General features: G+C 42.5%; 1 protein-coding gene and 1 long non-coding RNA gene across 5 annotated transcripts; one reads left to right on the top strand and one right to left on the bottom strand.

Annotated features, from left to right (window-relative positions):
• Positions 1-752: 752 nt before the first annotated feature.
• Positions 753-13,924, bottom strand: LOC116740874. Its single transcript, XR_004345976.1, has 3 exons — positions 13,835-13,924; positions 1,910-1,941; positions 753-950 (listed from the first exon to the last, which is right to left on the bottom strand). It is a non-coding gene; the product is annotated as an uncharacterized LOC116740874 (long non-coding RNA).
• Positions 13,925-25,035, top strand: TMEM219 (transmembrane protein 219). 4 transcript variants are annotated; one of them, XM_032606894.1, is made up of 6 exons: positions 13,925-14,056; positions 15,097-15,295; positions 15,389-15,578; positions 22,053-22,282; positions 23,728-23,897; positions 24,935-25,035. In XM_032606894.1, exons 2-5 carry the CDS (start codon positions 15,131-15,133, stop codon positions 23,863-23,865), a joined length of 723 nt encoding a protein of 240 aa, XP_032462785.1. In that variant the 5' UTR covers positions 13,925-14,056; positions 15,097-15,130; the 3' UTR covers positions 23,866-23,897; positions 24,935-25,035. The 4 variants fall into 4 exon arrangements, with proteins under 4 accessions (XP_032462785.1, XP_032462787.1, XP_032462786.1 ...); XM_032606896.1 differs by having other exon boundaries at positions 13,942-14,056; positions 15,094-15,295; positions 24,935-25,034; XM_032606897.1 differs by lacking the exon at positions 13,925-14,056 and adding an exon at positions 14,064-14,543 and having other exon boundaries at positions 24,935-25,034.
• Positions 25,036-25,584: the final 549 nt, after the last annotated feature.

Below are 25,584 nucleotides of genomic sequence, written 5' to 3'. Positions count from 1 at the left end.
GGAGAGGACAGTAGGAAATGGGGTCAGAGAGATGATAGGGGGCTGGAGCTTGGAGGGCCTTATAGGCCATAGAGACAACCTTGGCTTGTTTTTTCTCTCTGGGTCCTCGCATTGCTGTTCCTTCTACCTGGAATCCTCATTCCCCAGACCTTCACACAGAGAACTCATTCACATCCTTCAGGCATCAGCTCAAATGTCACGTCCACAAAAAAAAAAACCTTCTCTGATCTTCTTATTTAAAGTGACCTGTCTCTTATTCCCTGTATCTTCATATTCATTTCCTTTATATCCATTTCAGATTTACTTGTCTATCTTTCTCACTACAGTAGAAGCTTTATGAGGTCTGGAGCATTATCTAACTCATTCGCCATTATAAGCCCAGTACCAGACACAAAGAGTTGCTCTGTAAATATTTGCTGAATGAATATGGGTGGAAAAGGAGAGAAGGATGATTTTTTTTAATAGGAATATAGTTGCTTTTTTTAACATTTAAAAATATTTATTTCTTTTTATTTCTTTAATTTTTTTGGCTGTGTTGGGTCTTCGTTGTGGCGTGCAGGTTTTCTCTAGTTGCGGCAAGCAGGGGCTACTCTTCATTGCAGTGCGCAGGCTTCTCATTGCGGTGGCTTCTCTTGTTGTGGAGCATGGGCTCTTCTCTTGTTGCGCATGGGCTTCAGTAGTTCCAGCATGCAGGCTCAGTAGTTGCGGCATGCGGGCTCTAGAGCGCAGGCTCAGTAGTTGTGGTGCACGGACTTAGTTGCTCCGTGACATGTGGGATCTCCCCGGACCAGGGCTCGAACCCGTGTCCCTTGCATTGGCAGGCAGATTCTTGACCACTGCACCACCAGGAAAGCCCGAGAAGGATGACTGAGGAAGCAGTGAGAGATGAGAGGGGATCTGGAGCACAGTGGAGGGGTTGGCTTTGGGCTGGAAGAGGGACCCATCTTCCACTGTGAACAGAGACAAGGAGGAAAGTTTGGACAGGTATGCAGGGTATGTAGGGTGAGGGGGTGTGTGACAAGTGTAGATGATAAAGGATTTCATAAGTGATGGCCTCTTTCTGGTAAGATCATCTGCTGACAGTTCAGATGGACGTTTCAGAGGTTCGAAAAAGGATTTGAGGAGAGTGGGAGAGATTTAGAACAGTTGCTGGGGGGAATGGGAGAGAGAATTCACCAACATTTTTAGAATACCATGTGCCAGGTACTGTATTGAGTGTTGAGGTTATAGAGATGAGGAGGATGTGACACAGTCTTTGCCTTTCAGGAATTCACAACCCAAAGGAGATAGATTTTCTACAAGAAAGTTAAAATGCAAGGTGCCGTGTACTGTAATGAAAGGAGTGTTGTGGAAGCATGATGGGGGTGGAGGCTCAATTCTGAGGGTGGAGGAAAAACATCACAGTGGCTGTGACCTTTGAGGTTGTTTGAAGAAAGAGAAACAGTGTACAAGGTAGAAGTAAGTGTGTTCCATGAAGAGTACGGTGCTAGCCTAAACTGTGGCGGTGTGGAAGAGCTAGAAGCGCAAGATGTTTATGTGGCTGGAGTGAAAAATGGAAAGATGATGCTGGGTGGTTGAGGCTAGGTTGTGAAGGATGTCCCAGGAGGTGGAACTTTCTCCTGGAGTCAGCAGAGGTCTTTAGGAGGGCAGCGGAATCTTGAGATTGCTCTTTTAGAAAGCTAATTGAGTAGGCAATGTGCGTGATGTATTGAAGGGGGGAGAAACTGGAGGCAGTGAGAAGGGTTAGGAGATAGCTGCAGTAGTCCTAATGAGAGATGAGAGCCTGAAACAATCAAAGGCAGTAGGCATGGAGAGGAGGGGAAGGGTACCAGAGACAATTCTGATGGTGGATGCAATGGGTGGGGTAAAGGGAGAGGGTGGAGTCAAGGCTGACTCATAGGTTTCTTACCTGGGAGACTGGGTCGATGGTTCTCCTGTTACCTGAGATGAAGATGCAGTAAAAGGAGTATATATTAAGGAAAAGTAATAAGCTCAGTTTTTTTTAATAGTGGAAAAATACACATAATATACAATTTACCATTTTAAAGAGTACAATTCAGTGGCATTAAGTACGTTCACAGTGTTGTGCAATTATCACAGCTATCTAGTTCCAACATATTTTCATCACCCCAAAGGAAACCCTAAACCCATTAAGCAGTTATTTTCTAGTCTCCTTTCTGCCCATCCCCTGGCAACTACCAATCTGCTTTCTGTCTCTATGGATTTGCCATTTCTGGATATTTCATATAAATGAAATAATACAATATGTACACTTTTGTGTCTGGCCTCTTTCACTTAGCATAATGTTTTCAGGGTTCATCCATGTTGTAGCATGTGTCGGTGTTTCATTTTTTTCCTCCAGTTTTTTACTGTGGTAAAATACACAGAATATAAAATTTACCGTTTTAACCATCTTTAAGTATACAGTTCAGTGGCATTACATACATTCACATTGTGCAGCTATCACCACAATCCATCTCTAGAACTTAATCAAGGACTTGAACAAGAAACAGACACAGAAGGACTTGGAGTGTACGTTGCTGCTATGGTGGGAGCTCCGGGCCATACAGCTGCCCTCATGTATTTTGTTTTTGTTTTTTTTTGGCTGTGCTCTGTGGCATATGGGATCTTAGTTCCCCAACCAGAGATCAAACCCGTGCCCCCTGCATTGGAAGCGTGAAGTCTTACCAGTGGACTGCCAGGGAAGTCCCATGCCCTCATATACTTTGGGGTTCTGTTGATAGGTGTGTATAAAGTTTATAATTGTTATATCTTCTTGATTAATTGACACTTTCATCAATATATAATGTTCTTCTTTGTGTCTTGAAACAATTTTTGACTTAAAGTTTATTTTGTCTGATGTTAGCATAGCCATCCCTGGCTCTCTTTTGGTTACTATTTGTATGGAATATCTTTTTCTATCCTTTTACTTTCAACTTATTTGTGTCTTTGAATCTAAAATGAGGCTCCTGTAAATAGCATACAATTTTTTTCTTTTTTTAAATCCATTCTGCCAATCTCTGCCTTTTGACTGGAGAGTTTAATCCTTTTACATTTAAAGTAATTACTGATAAGGAAGAACTTACTTCTGCCATTTTGTCATTTGTTTTCTGTATATCTTTTTTGTTCTTCAGTTCCTCCATTACTTTTATGTTTATTTGATTTTTTTTTTTAGTAATGTACCATTTTCATTCCCTTTTCATTTCCTTTTCTGTATATTTTATAATCATTTTCTTAGTGGTTACCCTCAGAATTACAATGAGCATCTTAAACTTATAACAACCTAGTTTGAATTAACACAGCTTAGCTTCATACCATACAAAAATTCTGCTCCTATACAGCTCTGTCCCTCTCCCTTTATATTGTTATTATCACAGATTATATCTTTATACATTGTGTGTCAGTTAACAGATCTATAATTATCATTTTATGCATTTGTCTTACAAGTCATATAGGAAAAAATGAGGAGTTACAAAGCCAATTATACTGACTTTTATATTTACCTGTGTAGTTACCTTTACCAGTATTCTTTATTTCTTTGTATAGCTTCAAGTAACTGTTTAGTGTCCTTTCATTTCAGCCTGAAGGACTCCCTTTAGCATTTGTAGGGCAAGTCTGTTAGTAGTGAACTTTTGGTTATGTGGGACTCTTAATTTCTCCTTTATTCTTTTTTTTTTTTTAGGCTATGCTGGGTCTTAGTTGTGGCATGCGGACTCGTAGTTGCAGCATGCATGTGGGATCTAGTTCCCCTACCAGGGATCAGACCTGGGCCCCCTGCATTGGGAGTGCGGATTCTTACCCACTGGACCACCAGGGAAGTCCCTCCTTTATTCTTGAAGGACAGTTTTGCAAGATATAGAATTCTTAGTTGACAGTTTTTTTCTTTCTGCATTTTAAGTATGTCATCCCACTGATTTCTGACTACCATGTTTTCTGATGAGAAATTGGCTATTAATCTATTGAAGATCCCTTGTACATTACAAGTTGCTTCTCTTTTGTTGCTTTCCGTATTTTCTCTTTAGCTTTGGCCTTGGACAGCTTGATTATAACGTGTCTGTGCGGATCTATGAGTTTATCCTACTTGGAGTTCATGAAGCTTCTTGGGTGCCTATATATAAAAATAAAATTTGGGAAATTTTCAACTACTCTTTCTTCAGATATTCTTTCTGCCCTTTTTTCTCTCTCGTCTCCATGTAGGGTTCCCATTACTTTCATATTAGTATTATTGATGGTGTCCCACAAGTTTCTCAGGCTTTCTTTATTTTCATTCATTCTTTTTTCTTTATGTTCCTCAGATTGAATAATTTCACTTGACCTATCTTCAAGTTCACTGATTCTTTCTTCTGTCTGCTCACAACTTCTGTTGAACTGCTCTAATGAATTTTTCATTTTAGTATTTCCTGACGCTCTGACATTTGGGGTCTTGCTGACCTGGAAGATACTGCACCTCTGAGGGCTAGCCAGTTCCTAGAGAGAGTAAAGGACTCATCTGCAAGTGTGTCTTTCATATGCAAATCAACCAAACCAAAGCCTATACCCCCAACCACCTCATCAAACCTCTTACACTCTAGGCCACTATCCGTCTGTCCTAATCACCCCAGGGCCAGATACCAGAGAACAGGGACAGCTCCAACACCCAAGAACCCAGTGAAGTTAATCAAACTAACCAATCCAGAGTATGCTTACCCTGCTTCATCCATTCCTTCTCATGTTTCCACAAAATGTGGGGCTCTTGCCCCACATTTTCTTCCCACTCCCACTGCCTCCTGACTGACCCTGGTGCTTCCCCATGTTGCCCTGTGTGGTGTGCTTTGCCTTTTGCTTCTAGGTATCTCTGAGTATAAAAACTTCTCCTTTCATGACATTAATTTCTGTGTCTGTTGTCTTACCATACCCCACTAAAACAAATTCTGTGTACATTTTAAAACATCATTGTACTTTTTAAAAACATTATTGTACTTTTCAGTTCCTAAGTTTCTATTTAGTTCTTTTTTTATAATTTCTACCTCTTTATTGATATTCTCTGTTTGTTGAGACATTGTTCTCCTGGTTTCCTTTAGTTCTTTGTCCATGTCTTTAGCTTGTTAAGCACATTATAGACAGTTGATTTAAAGTCTTTGTCTAGTAAGTCCAGAATCTGTGCTTCCCAGGGACAGTTTCTATTACTTTCTTTTTCCTGTGAATGGGCTGTATTTTATTGTTTCTTTGCATGCTAATTTTTTACTGAAAACTGAACATTTTGAAATGATGTTGTGGAGAAAAGAGAGAGAAAAGGAGAAGAAAAGGGGGTGGGGAAGAGAGGAGAGGAAAAGAAAAAATACTTTCCAGGTCTTTGCAGATTGTCTCTGTGTCGGTGCACTCCTTCAACACTTAGCCAGGCCATTTACAGCTCTGCCTTAGCCTTCACTTCCTGCTGTGCTGAACCTAAAGACCAGCCAGAGGTGAAAGCTATGGTCTTCTCAGGCATTTTCTGAGCATGCATCCTGTCCTGGATGTGGGAGCTTTTCAAAGCCCTATTTACCAAAGATCCTCATTTCCCTTTTTTTTTTTTCCTCTCTGGAGTTTTGTATGTCTCTTGTTTGTCTCACCTGTTCTCTTTTGTCTTGGATGGCATTGGCTTGTTCATTTGGCTTTTAATGTTTTCTAGGAATATTCTCCATGAAGGTATGTCTCTGCCCTGAGAGTGTTCTGAGTTAGGCAAAACAGGTGCATCAGTCCTTCAGGGAACCCATGGGTAGGTCAGAACAAACAAACATAATTCCTGGGAACAAGATTCACTCGGTTGTCTCTGGGGCCAGATACCCACACCAGGAACACAGGCTTCTGTCTTTAAGACTACCACTGTGCCAGGAGGGAAGTGGAGCAAAGCAAACATTAAAACACCACAAAGCTATCCTACCCTGTTTCTGTGACCTTTCTCTTGATTAAGCATTCACTTAGTTGTTATAAACCTTTTTTTTTTTTTTTGTGGTACATGGGCCTCTCACTGTTGTGGCCTCTCCTGTTGCGGGGCACAGGCTCCGGACGCGCAGGCTCAGTGGCCATGGCTCACGGGCCTAGGCGCTCGACGGCATGTGGGAATCTTCCCGGACCGGGGCACGAACCCATATCCCCTGCATCGGCAGGCAGACTGTCAACCACTGCGCCACCAGGGAAGCCCTGTTATAAACCTTTGACTATCTCCCAGAGTTCTGATATGTTCATTCTGACAGTTTTTCCCAGGGTTTTTCGGTAATTCTGGGGAGGTATAGGCTACTAGAGGTACCTACTCTGTCCTTTTCACTGATGTCCCTCCCTGAGTTCAGTTTTGAACATGCTAAGTGAGGTGCCTAGATGACACCAAGTGTAAACAAAGATATAAATTCCTCAGGCTAGAGATGTTTGTTACATTCACTACTGGATCCCCAGCACTTAGAACAGTCCATGGCACACAGTGGGTACCCAACAAACATATGTTGAGTGAATGCAGCTTTATAGTAAAAATATGAAAATATGGACATTAAACTTCAATGTATGGCTTAGAGATAGGGATTTTTGAATCATTAGTGTATAGCATCATCATACACTAATCATACACTAACTGAAGCCATTGATGAAAAAGAAGTTTTTATTAAGTTCAAATTACATTAGTAACAAATAAATTCCTTTTTAGGACAAAGCAAAATTACTACTGCCACCTACCTCTCTAAAGTTAATGACTGGTCCTGTTTGTCCTTCTAGACAATTTAATGTCTTTTTTTTTTTTTTTTTTTTTTTTACCAACTAAGATATACAAATGACAAATAAGCACGTGAAAAGTGTTCAATACCATTAGTCATTAGGGAAATGCAAATAAAAACCACAATGAGATACCACCTCCAAAGCACTAGGGTGGCTATTATCAAAAAGATAATAACATGTTGGTAAGAATGTGGAGAAACTGGAACCCTTGTGTATTGCTGGTGGGAATGTAAAATGGTGCAGCTGCTGTGGGAAACAGTTGGGCAGTTTCTCAAAGAGTTAAACATAGGATTACCATATAACCAAGCAATTCCACTCCCAGTCATATCAAGAGTTGAAAACAAGGGCTCAAACAGACGCCTGTACACCAGTGTTCATAACAGAATTATTCACAATAGCCAAAGTGTGGAAAAAATCTAAGTGTCCACCAACACATGAATGAATAAAGAAAATGTAGTGTGTATCTGCAATGAAATATTATTCAGCCTTAAAAAGGAAAGAAATTCTTACACATGCTATAAATGGATGAACCTTGAAGACATGATGCTACGTGAAATAAGCCAGACACAAAAAGACAAATATCACGATTCCACTTATATGAAATATCTTAGAATAGGCAATTCATAGATAGAAAGTAAATAAGAGGTTATTAGGGTCTGGGTCCAGGGGGATATTATTGCTTAATGGTTACCTAATTTCTGTTTGGGGTGATAAAAAAGTTTTGGAAATAAATTGTAGTGATGGTTGCACAACATTGTGAATGTAACCGATTCCACTGAATTGTACACTTCAAAATGGTTAAAATGGCCAAGTTTATGTTATATATATTTTAACACACACACACACACACAACCTAAAGGAGAAAAAGAAACAGGTCCTCCTTTAAGGAAACTTACAACCTAGTAAGAGAATTTGAACATTTTAAGGAAAAAAATTAAAGATTTGTTGATAGAATCAGAATAGTGATGGCCTTTGGACAGAGAAGGTAAGGAGTGAAGGAGAGTGAGGGAAGTTCTGGGAGTGTTGCAAGTGTTTTCTATATTGATTGAGGTGTTTTCATGGGCATTACATTTGTTAAAATTTATGAAATTTTACACTTAAGATGTGTGCATTTCACACTATGTAAATTTTACCTCAGGGGGACAACATATCAGTTACTACTAATCTCTCTTGACTATTAATATATATTGCAGTTATTTTCTCCCACTTCTCAGTTACATGTTGTTTTTTTCTATCATATAGAAGTTTTAAATTTTAAACAGTTAAGTTTATCAATTTTTTCATGTGTGGTTTCTGTATATATGTGTCCTGCTTGAGAAAGTATATCTTATCCCAGGCTTATAGACATGTTTTCCTTTTTTCCCCAATATTTTTATTGTGTGTGTGTGTGTGTGTGTGTGTGTATTCCATGTAGCTATTGACTAGCTGGAGACCATTGGCAAGTTTCCTAACATTGCTAAGCCTTGGTTTTTTCATCTGTAAAGTAGGGATAATATTTTGTTATTGGCATGGTTGAAAGAGGTAACATTTAAAGGCCATTAAAAAATAAAAATAAAAAAAATAAAGGCCATTAAATGCTTGACCCATTTAGAAGTTATTCAGTAGTGGGTAGCTATGGTTACTATATGTTATGTGATTATATATCTATTACAGTATTAGACATTTTATCATAATTTTTTTGTGTGTCTGCCTCTTTCACTAAGGCATTTCATTGGTAGGAAATATGGCTTCCCTTAGTACCTAACCAAGTGCCTGGCAGTTAGCAAGTGTTCAGATATTTATTGAATGAATGAATTGGTTGATTGAATGGATGAAACCAAGTCATAAAGGGAGAAAGCAGTAATGTTATCAAGCAGTGCTGATATGAAACTAAACACAAAACTGAGGTTTAACTAGGGTAGAAGGAACGTTATTAAGTATCTAGGGGCTCTTGTCTAAGGATGAGCTCCAAGAGGACTGAGGTTCCACTGATTTAAACTGCATGCAAATGTTTAGATGAAAGGGCATTTTTCCAGGGAGAGGGTCCAGAAGCAGATTATAGTTCCAGGAGGCCAGGGATCCTGAATACTTTGTTCACCATTGTATTCCTAGCTCACAGAATAGAGCCTGGCAGCTCACAGATGTTTATTGAATGAATACCTGGCTGACTAAATGAAAAGCTTTCATTGGAGTCTCAAAAGGGTCTTTAGTCCCCCCAAATTTTAAGACAATAATCTGGAAGGAAAAAAATCAAACAGATCCCTTAGAGAAGCTTTATCTGGGCCAGAGCTCTGAGAGGAATTTATCACTGTGGAGTGACTGAGGAATCCCTCCTGTGATTCCTTTCAAGGAACTGGTTGATTCCCTTATCCATCAGCTTTCTGATTCTCACATGATAGGCTGTAGTCAAGCTTGAATCATAAGCCAACTTCTGCCACCTACTATCTGTGTGACCTTGGTTATATTAAACATGTCTAGGACCAGGTTTCCACAGTAACATCCTTTGAGGGCCTGCTGAGTGGATTAACTCAGAATGTTGGTGTAATGCTTGAGCATTATAGTGCACAACCAATTTTTGTGTCTTCACCTGCTCTCCTCCAACTTTTTTTTTTTTTTAAATACATAAGACATTTGTTCACATCCATTTACCCTGATTCTCAGACCTCGAGGCAGTTTCTTGCTCTAACCAGTCTGCCTCTACCAGTCCATAGGATTTGTTTGGTTTGGCAAGTAAATATCAATTACTGTCATTTATGGAAACTGATGTCCAAATACGCCTAATTACTCTGTAGCACAAGAATAATGGGGGGAAATCATTTCTTGACTTCCTATTGTATACTAGCACTACTGGGCACTTTCATGTCTTATCTTACCCTACAAATTAGACTTGTCATTAAGTAGAAGCATTAACAACATATTTGCTATTTGGATAGTAATTTTGTACCTGGACCATAGAAGGCACTAAAAAAATAACTGTTGACCAAATAAACTTTCTTTTACATTTTAACCTAAACTTCACAAACATTTAAGCATGGGCAGACATGCTCCCAACCATAAAATGAGACTGCAAATGGGTGAGTTCTCAGGGAAACTGGCTTGTATGAAGCTGTTTTTAGTAGATGAATCAACAAATATTTACTGAGTGAATACTCTGTGCTCAAACTATGAAAAAACCTGGGGCTTGTGAGAACACAGTACTCCAGGAGCTGAGTTGCAGGTGGGGAGACTAGATCAAGACTGGGGAAAGTTTACTTAGTTGGCCCAGACTGGGATGGACATGACTGAGAGTGAATGGGCAGAGACTTTTGTAGGTTCTCAGGAGAGATCTCTTGGCAGGGCTGACAAAGGAGGATTTAGTGGGAAAGGACTGGATTCAGTGTTGGGACACTTGGGCTCTAGTTCTGGATGAGGCTTAACTCGCTGGGAGACTTGGGGCAAGTCCCTTAACTTCTCCAGACATCAGTTTAGCATCTGGAAAATAAAGGAGGGTGGTGGTATTGTTGAACTTGTTCAGTTATTAAGTGCCTTCCAATTCCTAGATTCTAAAATTCTGACAGCCACACTTATTTTTCCTTTGAGAAGAAAATACTTCCTACACTTAGAATTGCAACAATCAATGGCATTTATAAAACACCCACTATATCCTAGGAGACTGTGCCATAAATCCCCCCCAGGTTTTTTTTTTAATTAATTAATTTATTTTTGGCTGTGTTGGGTCTTTGTTGCTGCATACGGGCCCTCTCTGGTTGCAGCGAGCGAGGGCCACTCTTCGTTGCAGTGCGCGAGCTTCTCATTGCAGTGGCTTCTCTCATTGTGGAGCATGGGCTCTAGGCGTGTGGGCTTCAGCAGTTGCAGCACGTGGGCTCAGTAGTTGTGGCTCGCAGGCTTAGTTGCCCCACAGCATGTGGGATCTTCCCAGACCAGGGATCGAACCTGTGTCCCCTGCATTGGCAGGCGGATTCTTAACCAACTGCGCCACCAGGGAAGTCCCCCCCGCCCAAGGTTTTTTAATCATTATTTTTTTTTTTGTTTTTTTTTTTTGTTTTTTTTTTTTGTTTTTTTTGTTTTTTTTGTTTTTTTTTTTTTTATGCGTTACGCGGGCCTCTCACTGCCGCGGCCTCTCCCGTCGCGGAGGACAGGCTCCGGACGCGCAGGCCCAGCGGCCACGGCCCACGGGCCCAGCCGCTCCGCGGCACGCGGGATCCTCCCAGACCGGGGCACGAACCCGCGCCCCCTGCATCGGCAGGCGGACTCCCAACCACTGCGCCACCAGGGAAGCCCTAATCATTATTTTTAATTGTGGCAAAATACACATAAAGTTTACAATCTTAATCATTTTTAAGTGTATAGTTCAGTAGTGTTAAGTACATTCACCTTGTTGTGCAGTGGTCCCCACCATCCATCTCCAGAATGCTTTTCACCTTGCAAAACTCAAACTCTGGACCCATCAAACAATAACTCCCTATTCCCCTTTCCCCCCACCACTCTATTTTCTGTCTCTATGAATCTGACTACTTTTTGTACCTCATATAAGTGGAATCATGCAATATTTGTCTTTTTGTGAGTGGCTTATTTCACTTAGCATAATGTCCTGAAGATTCATCCATGTTGTACCATGTGTCAGAATGCCCTTTCTTTTTTAAGGCTGAATAATATTCCATTTTATGTATATATCATATATTTTTATCTGTTCATCTGTCGTTGGACACGTGGGTTGCTTCCACCTTTTATGTCTTTTGAATAATGCTGCTATGAACATGGTATACAAATATCTCTTGGAGACCTTACTTTCAATTTTGGGGGGTATATGCCCCAAAGTGGAATTGCTTGATAATATGGTAATTCTATTTAAAAATTTTCAAAGATACACTGGTCTGTTTTCCATAGTAGATGTACCATTTTGCATTCCCACCCACAATGCACAAGGGTTCCACTTTCTCCACATCCTTGTCAACATTTGTTATTTTCCTTTTCTTTTCTTTTTTTTTTGATAGTAGCCATCCTAATAGCTATGAAGTGGTATCTAATTGTGGTTTTGATTTGCATTTCCCTAATGATTAGTAACGTTGGGAATCTTCTTATGTGTTGTCATTTGTATATCTTCTTTGGAGAGATGTCTGTTCAAGTCCTTTGCCGGTTTTTTTTTAAATTAATTAATTAATTTTATTTATTTTTGGCTGAGTTGAGTCTTTGTTGCTGCGCATGGGCTTTCTCTAGTTGCGGCGAGCGGGGGCTACTCTTTGTTGTGCTGTGCGGGCTTCTCATTGTGGTAGCTTCTCCTGTTGCAGAGCACGGGCTCTAGGCATGCGGGCTTCAGTAGTTGAGGCTCACGGGCTCTAGAGCGCAGGCTCAACTATTGTGGTGCACAGGCTTAGTTGCTCTGCGGCATGTGGGATCTTCCCCGACCAGGGCTCGAACCTGTGTCCCCTGCATTGGCAGGAGGATTCTTAACAGCTGCACCACCAAGAAGCCCCTTTGCCCGTTTTTTGGTTTGTTTTATTTATTTATTTATTTATTTTTGGTACACGGGACTCCCACTGTCATGGCCTCTCCCGTTGCGGAGCACAGGCTCCGGATGCACAGGCTCAGCGGCCATGGCTCACGGGCCCAGCCGCTCCGCGGCACGTGGGATCCTCCTGGACCGGGGCACGAACCCGTGTCCCCTGCATCGGCAGGCGGACTCTCAACCACTGCGCCACCAGGGAAGCCCCTGCCCGTTTTTTAATCAAGTTGGTTTTGCTGTTGTTGTTGAGTTGTAGGAGTTCTTTATATATTCTAGATATTAACTCCTTAGCAGATTCACAGTTTGCAAATATTTCCTCCCATTCCATGGATAGCCTTTTCACTCTGTTGCATCTTTTCATGCACAGAAGTTTTAAACTTTGATGCAGTCCAGTTTATCTATTTTTTTTCTTTTGCTGTCTGTGCTTTTGGTGTCATTTTCAAGAAATCAAAAAAAAAAAAAAAAAAAAAAGAAATCACTGCCAAATCCAACATCATGAAGCTTTCCCATGTTTCTTTCTAACAGTTGTATAGTTTCAGCTCTGACATTTAGTTCTTCCATGAATTTGGGGGTTTTTTTTGTTTGGTTGTTTTTTTGGCCATGCGGCATTTACGATCTTAGTTCCCTGACCAGGGATGGAACTGGTGCCCCCAGCAGTGGAAGCCAGGAATCTTACCCACTGGACCGCCAGGGAAGTCCCCTTCCATGCATTTTGAATTAACTTTTGCATAGGGTGTAAAGTAAGAGTTTAATAACTTCATTCTTTTGCACGTGGATATCCAGTTTTCCTAACACCATTTGTTGCAAAGACAAGCTTTTCTCCACTGAATGGTCTTGGTACCCTTGTTGAATATCATTTGACCATATACGAGAGGATTTTGGGTGGTTGTATAGAAGGATATGGTCTCTGCTTTAAGAAAGCCTCAGTAGAATTGAATACTCAGATTATGTTTCAAACAGCATTTTTCCAGTGCTGGTTGTGTGCTCACTGGGTTCATGTTTTCCCACACTTTACCTCTTAATCTTCCTATCCAACAAGTGAGATACATAAGATGATCCCCTTTCACAGAGGAGTAAACTCAGTCCCCAGAAGAGCACGGTTATGTCTTATGTAGGGGCAGGGACAGAGTCAGGATTTAAACCCAAAGTTCTTGGCTCCACGTGTCCTGCTATTTCAGGTTAAGATGGACCTCGTGTTCTCATCTCTAAAATGCGGGCAGAAGTGAAATGAGAGGTCTCTATTGAGCAGCCTTGCAGCTGTAGGATCTATGCAGATCTATGTAGGATCATGGCAGCTATGCATTAAGGAGTCGCCAAAAGCCAGGGACCAAGCGCGAGGTGTACACGTTAAACACTATTAGACTGCAGAGAAGAACGGAACTCAAACCCCAAGGCCAGCCCGGAAGGCCAGAGTCCTAGGACCGGAGCCCCGCCCCCGGGCGGACCCCAAGTCCTTACCCGGAACCAGGGCGCGGCTGGGCTGTGCTACTGGTGCGGGTGAGAGACGAGCAAAAGAAAATAGTCTGCGACGAGAGTCTCGTTGAAGTGCCCCAATGGTCTCTCCGGATGGAGAGTTAACAGTTTCACAACGTCTCTAGGGTTAGTTCCCTTGCCTCTCTCCCTTTTACTCACCTCCCGCGGTGTTATTTTTCCCCTTCGGCCCTGCATTGGATGTCCTCTTGGTACGCCCCCACCCTGACCAGGAGGGGCGAGGCGGCCGCCCGCGTGGGCACTGCGCATGCGAATCCCGCAGACTGAGGGTGGGGTGGGGTGGGGTGGGAGCACGGACCCCGCCCCTTCGCGGCTCCTCGCGTGACGTCGCGGGGGGCGCCGGCCTCCGCCCGGCTGCGAGCGGTGAGAGCGAGCGGCGGGCTGACTCGACGCTGCTACAGCGGGAAGGGATATGGGTGTTGAGTTTCTGCTGGAGGGGCTTTGCGGGGGAGGGGAGGCCTAGGGGCACCAACAGCCGCCGACCTTCAGGCTCTACCCTCCTCCTTCCTACCTTTTACCCCTTTACAGATGTTCCGGGACGGGAGGCAGGGCCAGGGCTGTGCGTTTGTGACACCTGCATTTCCCTGGAGCCCTCCTTCTCTCCCATCCCATATGTTTATCTTGCCTTCCAGATGTTCCTTTTCATCAGGCTCTTCTCGCCAGGGAAAGCACACTCCACTTGGAAGCTGGAGACGGGTTTCAGACCCTGGCCCTACCACTCCTTTGTTAAAGTGCCCGAGCCTCAGTTTTCCCCACAGTCTTTCTGCCTTGCTTCATCTGGTTTTGAAGATCAATATGACCCAGAGGAATAGAAAGGAAATGGACATTTGTTCAGTTCCTGCAAGGCCAAGTACTATGCAAACTGTTTTATCTGCTCCATTTAGTCCTCACTACTTGATGTTCTTAGAACTCCCATTTCACAGATTCTTAAGCTCACAGAGGTTCGCTGATTTTTCTCACATAGCCAGTGAGTGGCAGAGGAGGACTCGAATTGAGTTTAGCTCCAAAGTGGAGTTCTTTTTCATCAGACGCTTCCCTTGTCTGGGCTATCAGCTGGAACTGTTCTTCAGCCAAACCCTAGCCCCAGAACAGTTGCTTCCTGAATCTCTCCCGTTGAGAATTCTCCTTTTCGAGTTCCTTTTTCCAGTACAGCGTGCTCTGCTCTGCTTCCACCTTGATTACTTCAGAAATGAAATGCAGCAAACATTTATTGAGTGGTGCCTGGAGATGAACGCTTGGAGTCAAGAGCCTTGGGTTCTTGTCCTGGCTCTGCCACTATCTGGCTGTGTGGCCTTGGCCAAGTCCCTTGTCTTCTTGGTGCTTTCACTTCCTTTGAGTAAAATGGGTAAGTGCCTTCTTACTGGCAGGCTCTCGTCCAGGTCTCCCTTCCTGTCCTCCAGCAGGCTCTCCCTGGAGGCCCAGACCCCTCTGCTCCCCATGGGCAGCTGCCAGGCAGGGCACAACCTGCATCTCTGCCTGGCCCACCACCCACCTCTGGTCTGTGCCGCTTTGATCTTGCTGCTTCTTGGCCTTTCTGGCCTGGGCCTTGGTGGCTTCCTCCTCACCCACAAGACTGGCCTGCGCAGCCCTGACATCCCTCAGGTGAGTACTCACCCTCCGGCTCATCCTTCCCCTGCAGGCCAGCTCTTGCTGCTGATCTCCTCTCACCTCTCCCCACCTTCCTTTTGCACACAGGACTGGGTCTCCTTCTTGAGATCTTTTGGCCAGCTGACCCTGTGCCCCATGAATGGGACAGTCAAAGGGAAGTGGCGTGGGTCTCACGTCGTGGGCTTACTGACCACCTTGAACTTCGGAGATGATCGAGACAGGAACAAGACCCAGACATTCCAAGCCCAGGTCCAGGGTAGTCGTATGGGATTGAAAGGTGAGACCAAGGAGGACTGTGGGGTTGGATATCAGAACATTCAGAGGTGGGCCCTGCCCCTGACCTCACCATCCTGGTGACCTTGGGCACATCTCTGAGCGTTAGTCACTTCTGCTGTAATAGGACTAGATACTTTCAGTGAACACAGTGCCCACTGTGTAGGGTCTCTATAAATGCTTCATCTCTCCCCTTCCAACTTTGAGGTTCTTTGATTCTATCCTTGGAGGTGTGATGAGATGGGCAAGATTTGACCTAAAGTTTTTTCTCAACCCTCTTCATCCCTTGGGGCTTCTGTTAGAGGCACCTTCTTTTTCCTCAGGGATATCAGAGAAACATGTTCTGTTTATTTAAACTAGTGTCTTTAGTGCCTGTTATGTGCTTAGCACAGCTCTATGTGCTATGAAGGATCCAGAAAAATCAGACATCCTCCATTCCTAAATTGCTTAGAGTCTTCTGGGAAGATGAAGAGTGAGAGTGAGTCAGAGGGTGCCATTAATTCCTGTGTGAGATTTGGCCTCAAGTTCCTTATCTAAAAAATGTGGGGCTTCCCCGGTGGCGCAGTGGTTGAGAGTCTGCCTGCCGATGCAGGGGACACGGGTTCGTGCCCCGGTCCGGGAAGATCCCACATGCCGTGGAGCGGCTGGGCCCGTGAGCCATGGCCGCTGAGCCTGCGCGTCCGGAGCCTGTGCTCCGCGACGGGAGAGGCCACAACAGTGAGAGGCCCGCGTACCACAAAAAAAAAAAAAAAAAAAAAAAAAAATGTGGAGATGAAGAAGGAGGAGAGAAAGGTGGAATTCTTAGACTTCTGAGGTCCTTTCCAACACGATTGTTCTAAGATTCTCCTATGAGTCAATAGGTGTATGTGTGTGTAGGCACACATACGCATATTGGCAGGTGAGAGTAGGTCTCTGTATTGCCAAGTGTACGTGTGTGTGATCAGAGAGCAAGAGAAAAGGAATGTGTCTGATTATATAGACTCAGGACAATTTCTCCTGTTCTTTTTATGTAAAAAATGTAATAGCTTTATTGAGGTAAGACTCACATGCCATGAAGTACACCTGTTTAAAATGTACAAGTGAACGGCTTTTTTATATTCACAAAAGTGTACAACCGGCACCACTGTCAATTCTAGACCATTTTCATTACCTGACAAAGAAATCCTGTTCCCATTAGCATGCACTTCCCTTTTTCTCCTAACCTTCCAGCCCTAGGCAATGAGTAACTACTTTCTGTCTCTGCAGATTTGCCTATTCCAGACATTTCATATAATATGTGGTCTTTTGTGACCGGCTTCTTTCACTTAGCATAATGTTTTCAAGGCTCATCCATGTTGTATAATATGTTAGTACTTCATTTACTTTTATTGCTGAAGAGCATTCACTATACACGTATTCCACATTTTATTTATCTGTTCATCAGTTGATTGACATTTGGATTGTTTCCACTTCTTGTCCATTATGAATGATGCTGCTCTGAACACTCATGTACAAGTTATCGCATTACCATATGTTTTCATTTCTTTTGGGTATGTACCTAGGAGTGGAATTTCTGGGTCATATGGTAACTCTGTGTTTAATCTTTTTTTTTTTAAATTAATTAATTAATTAATTAATTTTTGGCTGCATTGGGTCTTCGTTGCTGCACGTGGGCTTTCTCTAGTTGCAGCGAGCAGGGACTACTCTTCATTGTGGTGCGCGGGCTTCTCATTGCGGTGGCTTCTCTTGTTGAGGAGCACGGGCTCTAGGCACGCAGGCTCAGTAGTTGTGGCGCATGGGCTTAGTTACTCTGCGGCATGGGGGATCTTCCCGGACCAGGGATCGAACCTGTGTTGCATTGGCAGGCAGATTCTTAACCACTGTGCCACCAGGGAAGTCCCTATGTTTAATCTTTTGAGGAACTGCCAGACTGTTTTCCAAAGTGGCTGTACCGTTTTATATTCCTACCAGCAGTGTATGAGAGTTCTAATTTCTTCACATCCTCACCAACACTGGTTATTTCCTGTTTTCTTGACTACAGCTGTCCTAGTCAGTGTGAAGTGATATCTAACTAAGGTTCTAATTTGCATTTTCTTTAATTATATTGAAATGTAGTTGATTTACAATGTTGCGTTAATTTCTGCTGTACAGCAAAGTGATTCAGTTATACATATATATATTCTTTTTCATGTTCTTTTCCATTATGGTTTATCACAGAATATTGAATATAGTGCCCTGTGCTATACAGTAGGATCTTATTGTTTATCCATCCTATATATAATAGTGTAGTTTGCATCTGCTAATCCCAAACTCCCAATCCTTCCCTCCCCAACCCCCCCTTCCCCTTGGAAACCACAAGTCTCTGCTTTATATCTGTGAGTCTGTTTCTGTTTCGTAGATATGTTCATTTGTGTTGTATTTTAGATTCCACGTATAAGTGATATCATATGGTATTTGTCTTTCTCTTTCTGACTTACTTCACTTGGTGTGATAATCTCTAGGTCCATCCATGTCGCTGAAAAATGGCATTATTTCATTCTTTTTTATGGCTGAGTAGTATTTAGTTTGTTTCCATGTCTTGGCTATTGTGAATAGTGCTGCTATGAACATAGGGGTGCATGTATCTTTTTGAATTATGGTTTGGCTGGATATATGCTGCCCAGGAGTGGGATTGCTGGGTCATATGGCAACTCTATTTTTAGTTTTTTATGGACCCTCCATACTGTTTTCCATAGTGGCTGCACCAATTTACATTCCCACCAACAGTGTAGGAGTGTTCCCTTTTCTCCACACCTCCTCCAGCATTTGTTATTTGTAGACTTTTTAATCATGGCTACTCTGAATGGTGTGAGGTGGTAACCACCTCATTGTAGTTTCGATTTACATTTCTCTAATAATTAGCAATGATAAGCATCTTTTGATGTGCATATTGGCCATCTTTATGTCTTCTTTGGAGAAATGTCTATTTAGATCTTCTGCCCATTTTTCGATTGTGTTGTTTGTTTTTTGGTTTGAGTTGTGTGAGCTGTTTGTATATTTTGGAAAAAGCCCTTATCGGTTGCATCATTTGATTTGCATTTTCTTGATAACTAATGATATTGAACATTTTTTCATGTGCTTATTGGCCATTTGTATATCTTCTTCGGAGAAATGTATATTCAGAATCTTTGCCCATTTTAAAAATCGAATAATTTTTCTTTTAATTATTGAGTTTTAGGAGTTTTTTTTATGCTTTCTAGATCCAGGCCTCTTACCTGATGTATGATTTGCAGATTTTCTCTCCCATTCTCTGCGTTGTCTTTTCACTTTGTTGATGGTGTGCTTTGAAGCACAAACATTTTTAATTTAGATGAAGTCCAGTTTATCTATTTTTTTGTTATCATTGCTTGTGATTTTAGTACTATATCTATGAAGACTTGCCTAACCCAAAGTCACTAAATATAGGTTTTCCTGTATTTTCTTCTAAGAATTTTATAGTTTTAGCTCTTCCAGTTAGGTTTGTGATCCATTTTGAGTTAATTTTTTTGTGTATGGTATGAGGATGGAGTCCAGGTTTATTCATTTGCAGGTACTATTCATTTGTCCCAGCACGTTTTGTTGAGAAGACTATTCTTTCCTCATTGAATAGCCTTTGCACTCTTACTGAAAAGCAATCGACCATAGACATATGGGTTTATTTCTGGACTCTCAGTTCTATTCCACTGATCCATGTCTATGCTTATGCTAGTACAACACCGTTTTGATCACTGTAGCTTTGTAGTAAGTTTTGAAATTAGAAAATGTGAATTCTCCAGCTTTGTTCTTTTTTTTTTTTTTTTAAGATTGTTTTGGTTATTCCAGATCCCTTGAACTTCTATATTAATTTTAGGATCAGCTTGTCAGTTTCTGCTTCTTCATGGTTAGAAACAAAGTAATAACATCAAAGGTTTTTGGACCAAGTAAAAAGTAATCACATATGACTGCATCATCTAATCAGTAATTGTTGAGCACCTACTATGTACCAAGCATGGGGAATACAGAGATCTGGTAAGATGTGGATCCTTACCACAAGTCACTCACAATCTAGCAAGGATACAGATGTGAACAGAAGTAAATACCTTTGAGTGTGTGCAGTAGAATACAAGGTACAGTGAGAGTACTCATAAGTCCATCAAGCAGGGATGGTGAAGACAGGCTTTTCCAAGGATATGGGGCTTGAGCTGAGGCTTGAGGGAGGCTTAGCAATGTGCCCTTCCAGCCAGAGGGAAGAGCATATGCAAAGGCATGCAGATGGGATTATGATGGCACATTTAGGAACTTCCAGGGGTTCAGTTTGACTGGTGCAGGGGAAGGAGTGTAGAATGAGTGGCAGGAGATGGGTCTGAAGAAGCAGGCAGAATCCCATGGAGAGTCCCTTGTGCCAAGCCAAGGTAATTGGGCTTTATCCAGGACATTTGGCTAACTCAAAGAGTTTGATCAGGAAAATAGAATTTTGTTATTATTCTTTTTAAAAGATCATACTCTATTGGCTGACTGCCGGGAAAGAATGTGTCCAGATGCACAAAGACCAGTTAGGAGGTGGTTGCGATAAAAAGGTGACTTATCTGAGCTAAGACAGTGGTGTGAAAGAAGGGGGACTGATTTGAGAGAGTCGACAGAAGTGTGGGATGGACAGGATTTGGTGACAGATTCGATCAGGGGAACATAGAAGAAAGGGGAATCCTCTTACAGAATTTTACATGTATGTTTCTCAGTTGCAATTATAATGTATATACCGGTTTGTATTTCTTTTTTCACTTTATGACATCGTGTTTTTTGTATTACTGAATGGCCAGAACATTATTATTTTAACGGATGTAAATTGATCTGTTAATTGGTTAGGCCATCATTTATTAATGCTTTCTTTATTGATAAACATTTTTATTATTTTCTGGTATTTTTTATGAAAACACAATAAACATTTGGTATACTTTGCACTTTTCTTTTGAATCTTTTTCTTAGGATTAGTTTCTGCAAGTGGTATTACTGAGTCAGAGAGTATGGACCTTTTTTTCTAAATACACAAATTCATTTTATTGTGGATTCAGACTACAGAGAAGTGTACAAAGCAAATGTAAAAGTCCTCCTTACCTTCTCTGCAGAGTCCACAGTTTGGTGGGCATCCTCTTAGTCCTTCTCTGTCTTCATTTAAAATTGCAACAGGGGGCTTCCCTGGTGGCACAGTGGTTGAGAGTCTGCCTGCCGATGCAGGGGACACAGGTTCGTGCCCCGGTCCGGGAGGATCCCACGTGCCGCGGGGTGGCTGGGCCCGTGAGCCATGGCCGCTGAGCCTGCGTGTCCAGAGCCTGTGCTCCGCAACAGGAGAGGCCACGACAGTGAGAGGCCCGCATACCGCAAAAAAATAATAATAATAAAATAAATAAATAGATAGTAAAACTGCAACAGAAACAGCCAAATTGTCTTCTAAAAGTGTCACCAGTGGAGAGCGCCCATTTCTCCACATTTCAACAACTCTTGTTATTGTCAGTCTTTTTAATTTTTACCAATTTAATGGTCTAAGGAATTACCTGATTGTTTTAAATTTACTTTCTCCTGATTGCTAGTGAGGTTGAGCATCTTCTTATAGGTTTATTGGCCATTTTCCTGTCTTCTCTGAATTTCCTATTCATATCCTTTACTTATTTTTCTTTTAAGTTATTTGTCTTTATCTTCTGAATTTTTTTAGAAGATCTTTATACATTCTGGATAGTAAACCCTTTTGCCAATTAAATATGTTATAGGTATTTTCAGCCATTCTGTGACTTTTTTTTTTAACTTATCTTTCATTGTATAGTTTAAGATAAGATAAAACTTATCTTTCATTGCTCTTAGTTTTTAATGAAATTTATTGCTCTTGTCCTCTACTCGGTCTTTTAGGTTTTGTGTCTTTTTTTGGAAGGCCTTTCTTTCCCACTTTAAAGTTAGAAAATATTTGTATTTTGTTTTAATACTTGCTTAGGTTTTTGTTTTGTTTTGTTTTAGTCTATTTGCATAGGTCTTTAATACATCTGGACTTTATAGTGTGAGGCAAGAGTCTGACTTTTTTTTCCCAAATGGAAATTGTCCCAAGGCCATTGACTGAGTAGGCCATCCTTTTCCCACTAATTTGAAATGGTATGTGAACCTTTTAATGGATTTGAGAAGTAGTGGAAAACTGCTTTCTTAAAAAGAACGAACTAGTTTATACAAATTGACATCAGCAATGTGTATTTACCCCAGTTTTGCTGCAGCTTTCCAAGTATTGGTATGATTGTTTTATTGATTGTGAGCTAATTTAAATTAATTTTTATTTATATCGGTACACAGCTATTTTCATTTCTCAGTGATGCAAATGATGGTATTAGAGGACTTTACTGAATAGAATCAATGCCAAAATACCTGGTATAGTAGGAAGCCTACATAAGTGACTAGCTGTCTAAAGATTGATGACTCCCATCCCACCCTACATTTTCTTCCGTCTCCTCCCCTGTGCCTCTCATAGGATCTTCTGCAGGAGAGCTGGTCCTCATTACAGCCAGGGTGACCACAGAAAGGACCCCAGGAACCTGCCTGTATTTTAGTGCTGCTCCAGGAATCCTGCCCTCCAGCCAGCCACCCATGTCCTGCTCGGAAGAGGGAGCAGGAAATGCCACCCTGAGCCCTAGGATGGCTGAGGAGTGTGTCAGTGTCTGGAGCCACGAAGGTCTTGTGCTCACCAAGTTGCTCACCTCCGTAAGAGCCTCAGATTGTTGGGGTTTCATAAACTGCCATGCTGAATGCTGTGTCTTGATGGCTTCTGGACGCAATTTTACCTAGTAGAAAAGCACAGGCTTTATAATCCTGCCTCAGGTTCTGTGACCTTGAGCAAGCATGTGGGCCTCTCTGAAACTCAGCTTCCTCAGCTGTAAAATAGGAAACATGATGCTGTCTCCTAATACCAACAAATAAGGATAAATGAGAATGAATGTAAAGCGCCTGGTACATAATAGAGATTGGATAAATGACAGCTATTACTATTAACAATTGTCTATAGATACAATAAAACATGATCTTCACCTCAAAGGAATTCAGAAGCTGTAATAAGAGGCAGAATGGGCTAATTGCTATCATTGGGGTGTGAGCAAAGTGTTATTCAAACAGAGTTAAGGACCAATTAACTCTGACTTGAACGTTTATGGAGAGTGCTTCACCAAGAAGGTGACATTTAAGAAAGGGAATTGTTTAGGATAGTTTATACCTTACTAAGTGCTTTCAGTTTCATTACCTCATTTGATCTTAAAATAGCCTTTTTAAGGCTGTTATGAGGTAGCTGTTATTATCTCATTTTACAGATGAGGAAACAGACTTAGAGGGAGTGAATTGCCCCAGGCCACACAACTGGTTAAGTGGCAGAGCCAGGATTGCAACTTACAGCCTTCTGACTTCCAAGTCCCAGGCTCATTCTGCTCTGTCAGGATGATCCTTGAAGAATGAGGAAGACATGGGCAGGAATGCAGTAGAGGCGGTTCAGGAGAGGGGAGATACATTCCAGGCAAAGGGACCAGCATGAGTACAGGCCTAGGGATTGAAAAGTGTTCAGGCTTCAGGAGCACTCCACGACGAGGGCTTAGGCATGACATAGAGGAAGAGATAAAAGAGATGCAGGGGCCAGGTCATGAGGCACCGTGAGGCCTGGCTAAGATGCTGTGACTTGATACTGCAGGCCATGGGAGTCACTGGTGCTGGGTGGACAAGACTGGCTAGGTGTAGGAGAGAGACCAGTTAGGAGGCTGCTTCATACTGTTCCCTCACATTTGCAAAGACCCTGGTGAGGAGCATGACCTGGGAGCTTGGAATCAGAGACCTTGGTTTCCAGACCTGGCCCTGCTTGCACATTCCAAAATGTAGACAATAGTGAACTTTCCTATCTCCTGGAGTCATTATAGGGGTTCAGTTTAAATGTTTGGGCAAGAAAGCGGTTTGTAGACCATTGAGACAAATGTTAGCTTGCATGAAAATAAGAATAGAATTTTCCCAATTTTAGTTGCTCCCTGGATGTGGAGAGCCCTCTCCCCCATGGAGGCTTCTCTCTATAGCCCTTGGGCTGGGGGTATCTTAAGATATCTTCCCAAGGGAAGATTCTCCACAGTCCCTTCTCTCTCCATCATTCCTCCTCCCCTTCCTGTCCCCACCCCTAGGAGGAGCTGGCTCTGTGTGGCTCTAGGCTGCTGATTTTGGGCTCCTTCCTGCTTCTCTTCTGTGGCCTTCTCTGCTGTCTCACTGCTGTGTGCTTCCACCCACGCCGGGAGTCCCACTGGTCTAGAACCCGGTTCTGAGGGCACTGGCCTAGTTCCCGTCTCGTTCTCAGGTAAGTTTCTCTGATTCAGTCCTGTGGGAATAGGGGATGGGGTGTGAGCGGCAGTTGTAACTGAGACAGAGCTTTTCCTAAACAATATGGTTTGGTTTTACTTATTTTTGTACTTTATATATGTGGAATCATACATATTCTTTTGCGACTGACTTCTTTCAGTTAACATTCTGATTTTAAGATTCATCCATAGCTGTAGTTCACATCCAAGCTTTTTGGCAACAGCAGTGAATTAAGGGGGTTCAAATTTGATGATGTGTCCTGGATATGAAGCATGTTTGTCTTGCTTTTGTCCTGAAATTCTGATACCCAGTTTTATGATGCAAATTTTGTAAAATTCATCTTGAACTGCTCAAAAGGATTGATGATGCCCTTTTACTGGACACACACTATGTGCCCAAGCACTTCATATGCACCTGATCTTTTACATTAGCCATCATTGCATTAGAAAAGTTGATTCTGCTAGCAGGATCTTTGCAGGGACACAGCCTCCAAAGTGGGGGTAGGACATATTGGCTAACTGGTTAGTCCATCAGCTCATTAAGGTTAAAAAAAAAAAAAGTTCTTTAAAAAATCTCACCCTTTCAGTTGAGTCTCATATAATTCAAGAGTCATATATTGTGCACCCAGCTCTTAAACTGTTCTCAGCTTCAGCTGGCTGCTGTGCCCTAGGAAATAACTGTGGGAGAAGAGGAAACAGCTCAGACCCAGGGAAGGTGCTGACCAGAGGAGCTGGACCCTCAAGATCAACTTTGCTTATATTGCTTAGGGCTAGGCCTGACTGCTCCAACCACCTACTTGGGTTGGGAAAAGGTGGAACCCTCTTAGCCTTTCTTAGATCTGAGCAGACTGGGAAAGGAAGGCTTTCTGGCTCCTGGCAGATCCTGGGATCCTGAGGCCATCTCAGTTGGAATAAGTGCCTGTACCTATCTCTAGTTGTCACTTCCTCTGCTCCTTCCCCAATTTCTGCAGCCATACCAGAGCTTCCTCCAAAGGCCCTCTGACCTGCCCTGTTTTTTAATTTTGTTTCTCTCCAGGTGTGAATCAACTTCTTGGGCCTTGATTCTGAGTTGGAAGAGATATTACAAAAGTGGAGAGCTGGAATGTGGGGGAAATAAAAGGTTTTTTTGCCCAGTGTTTCCCAGGGTGTTTATTGGGGATTGGATTGAGGTGGGAATTTTAAGGTAGAGAGTCTCGGGAGGTTTAGGGGATTTTTCCTTGTTGACTCTTTAGTTTGGGTTGGTATAGGGCATAAGGTTACTGCAGATCTTGGGTATGGTCATGGAAATGCTTTGACATAAATGCATTGTGACCTTGTGCAGGTCATGCTGCCGTGAAGGGCCTCAGCCTCCTGAAGGGATATGACAGATTGAGTTTTCTCAGCAAAGATTCCTCGAACTTGGGAGCCCACGACCAGGCTGGATAGTTACTAACCAGGACAGTCCGTTTTCCCGCCTTTTCCGCGCCCAGCAGCAGTCTTCCCTTACCCCTCCCAACCTCTACCCTGCACGCAGGCGCAGATCACGGCTTCTTATTTCCTTCCACCCGCGCCCCCTCAAAGCTTCCCCTAGCAACAAGCTCGGGCTCCGCGCTAAGGCGGGGCGAGCGCATGCGCTGCAGCCCTTTCCACCACCAGTTGTCGGACAGCGCGCTGGGCTCCTCCTTCTGCAAGACTAGCCCTGCTCCC

The sequence above is a fragment of the Phocoena sinus genome, chromosome 15 (assembly GCF_008692025.1).
Source record: "Phocoena sinus isolate mPhoSin1 chromosome 15, mPhoSin1.pri, whole genome shotgun sequence".
In the NCBI taxonomy this organism is placed as follows: Eukaryota; Metazoa; Chordata; class Mammalia; order Artiodactyla; family Phocoenidae; genus Phocoena; species Phocoena sinus.
This window is presented reverse-complemented; position numbering and strand designations above follow the sequence as displayed.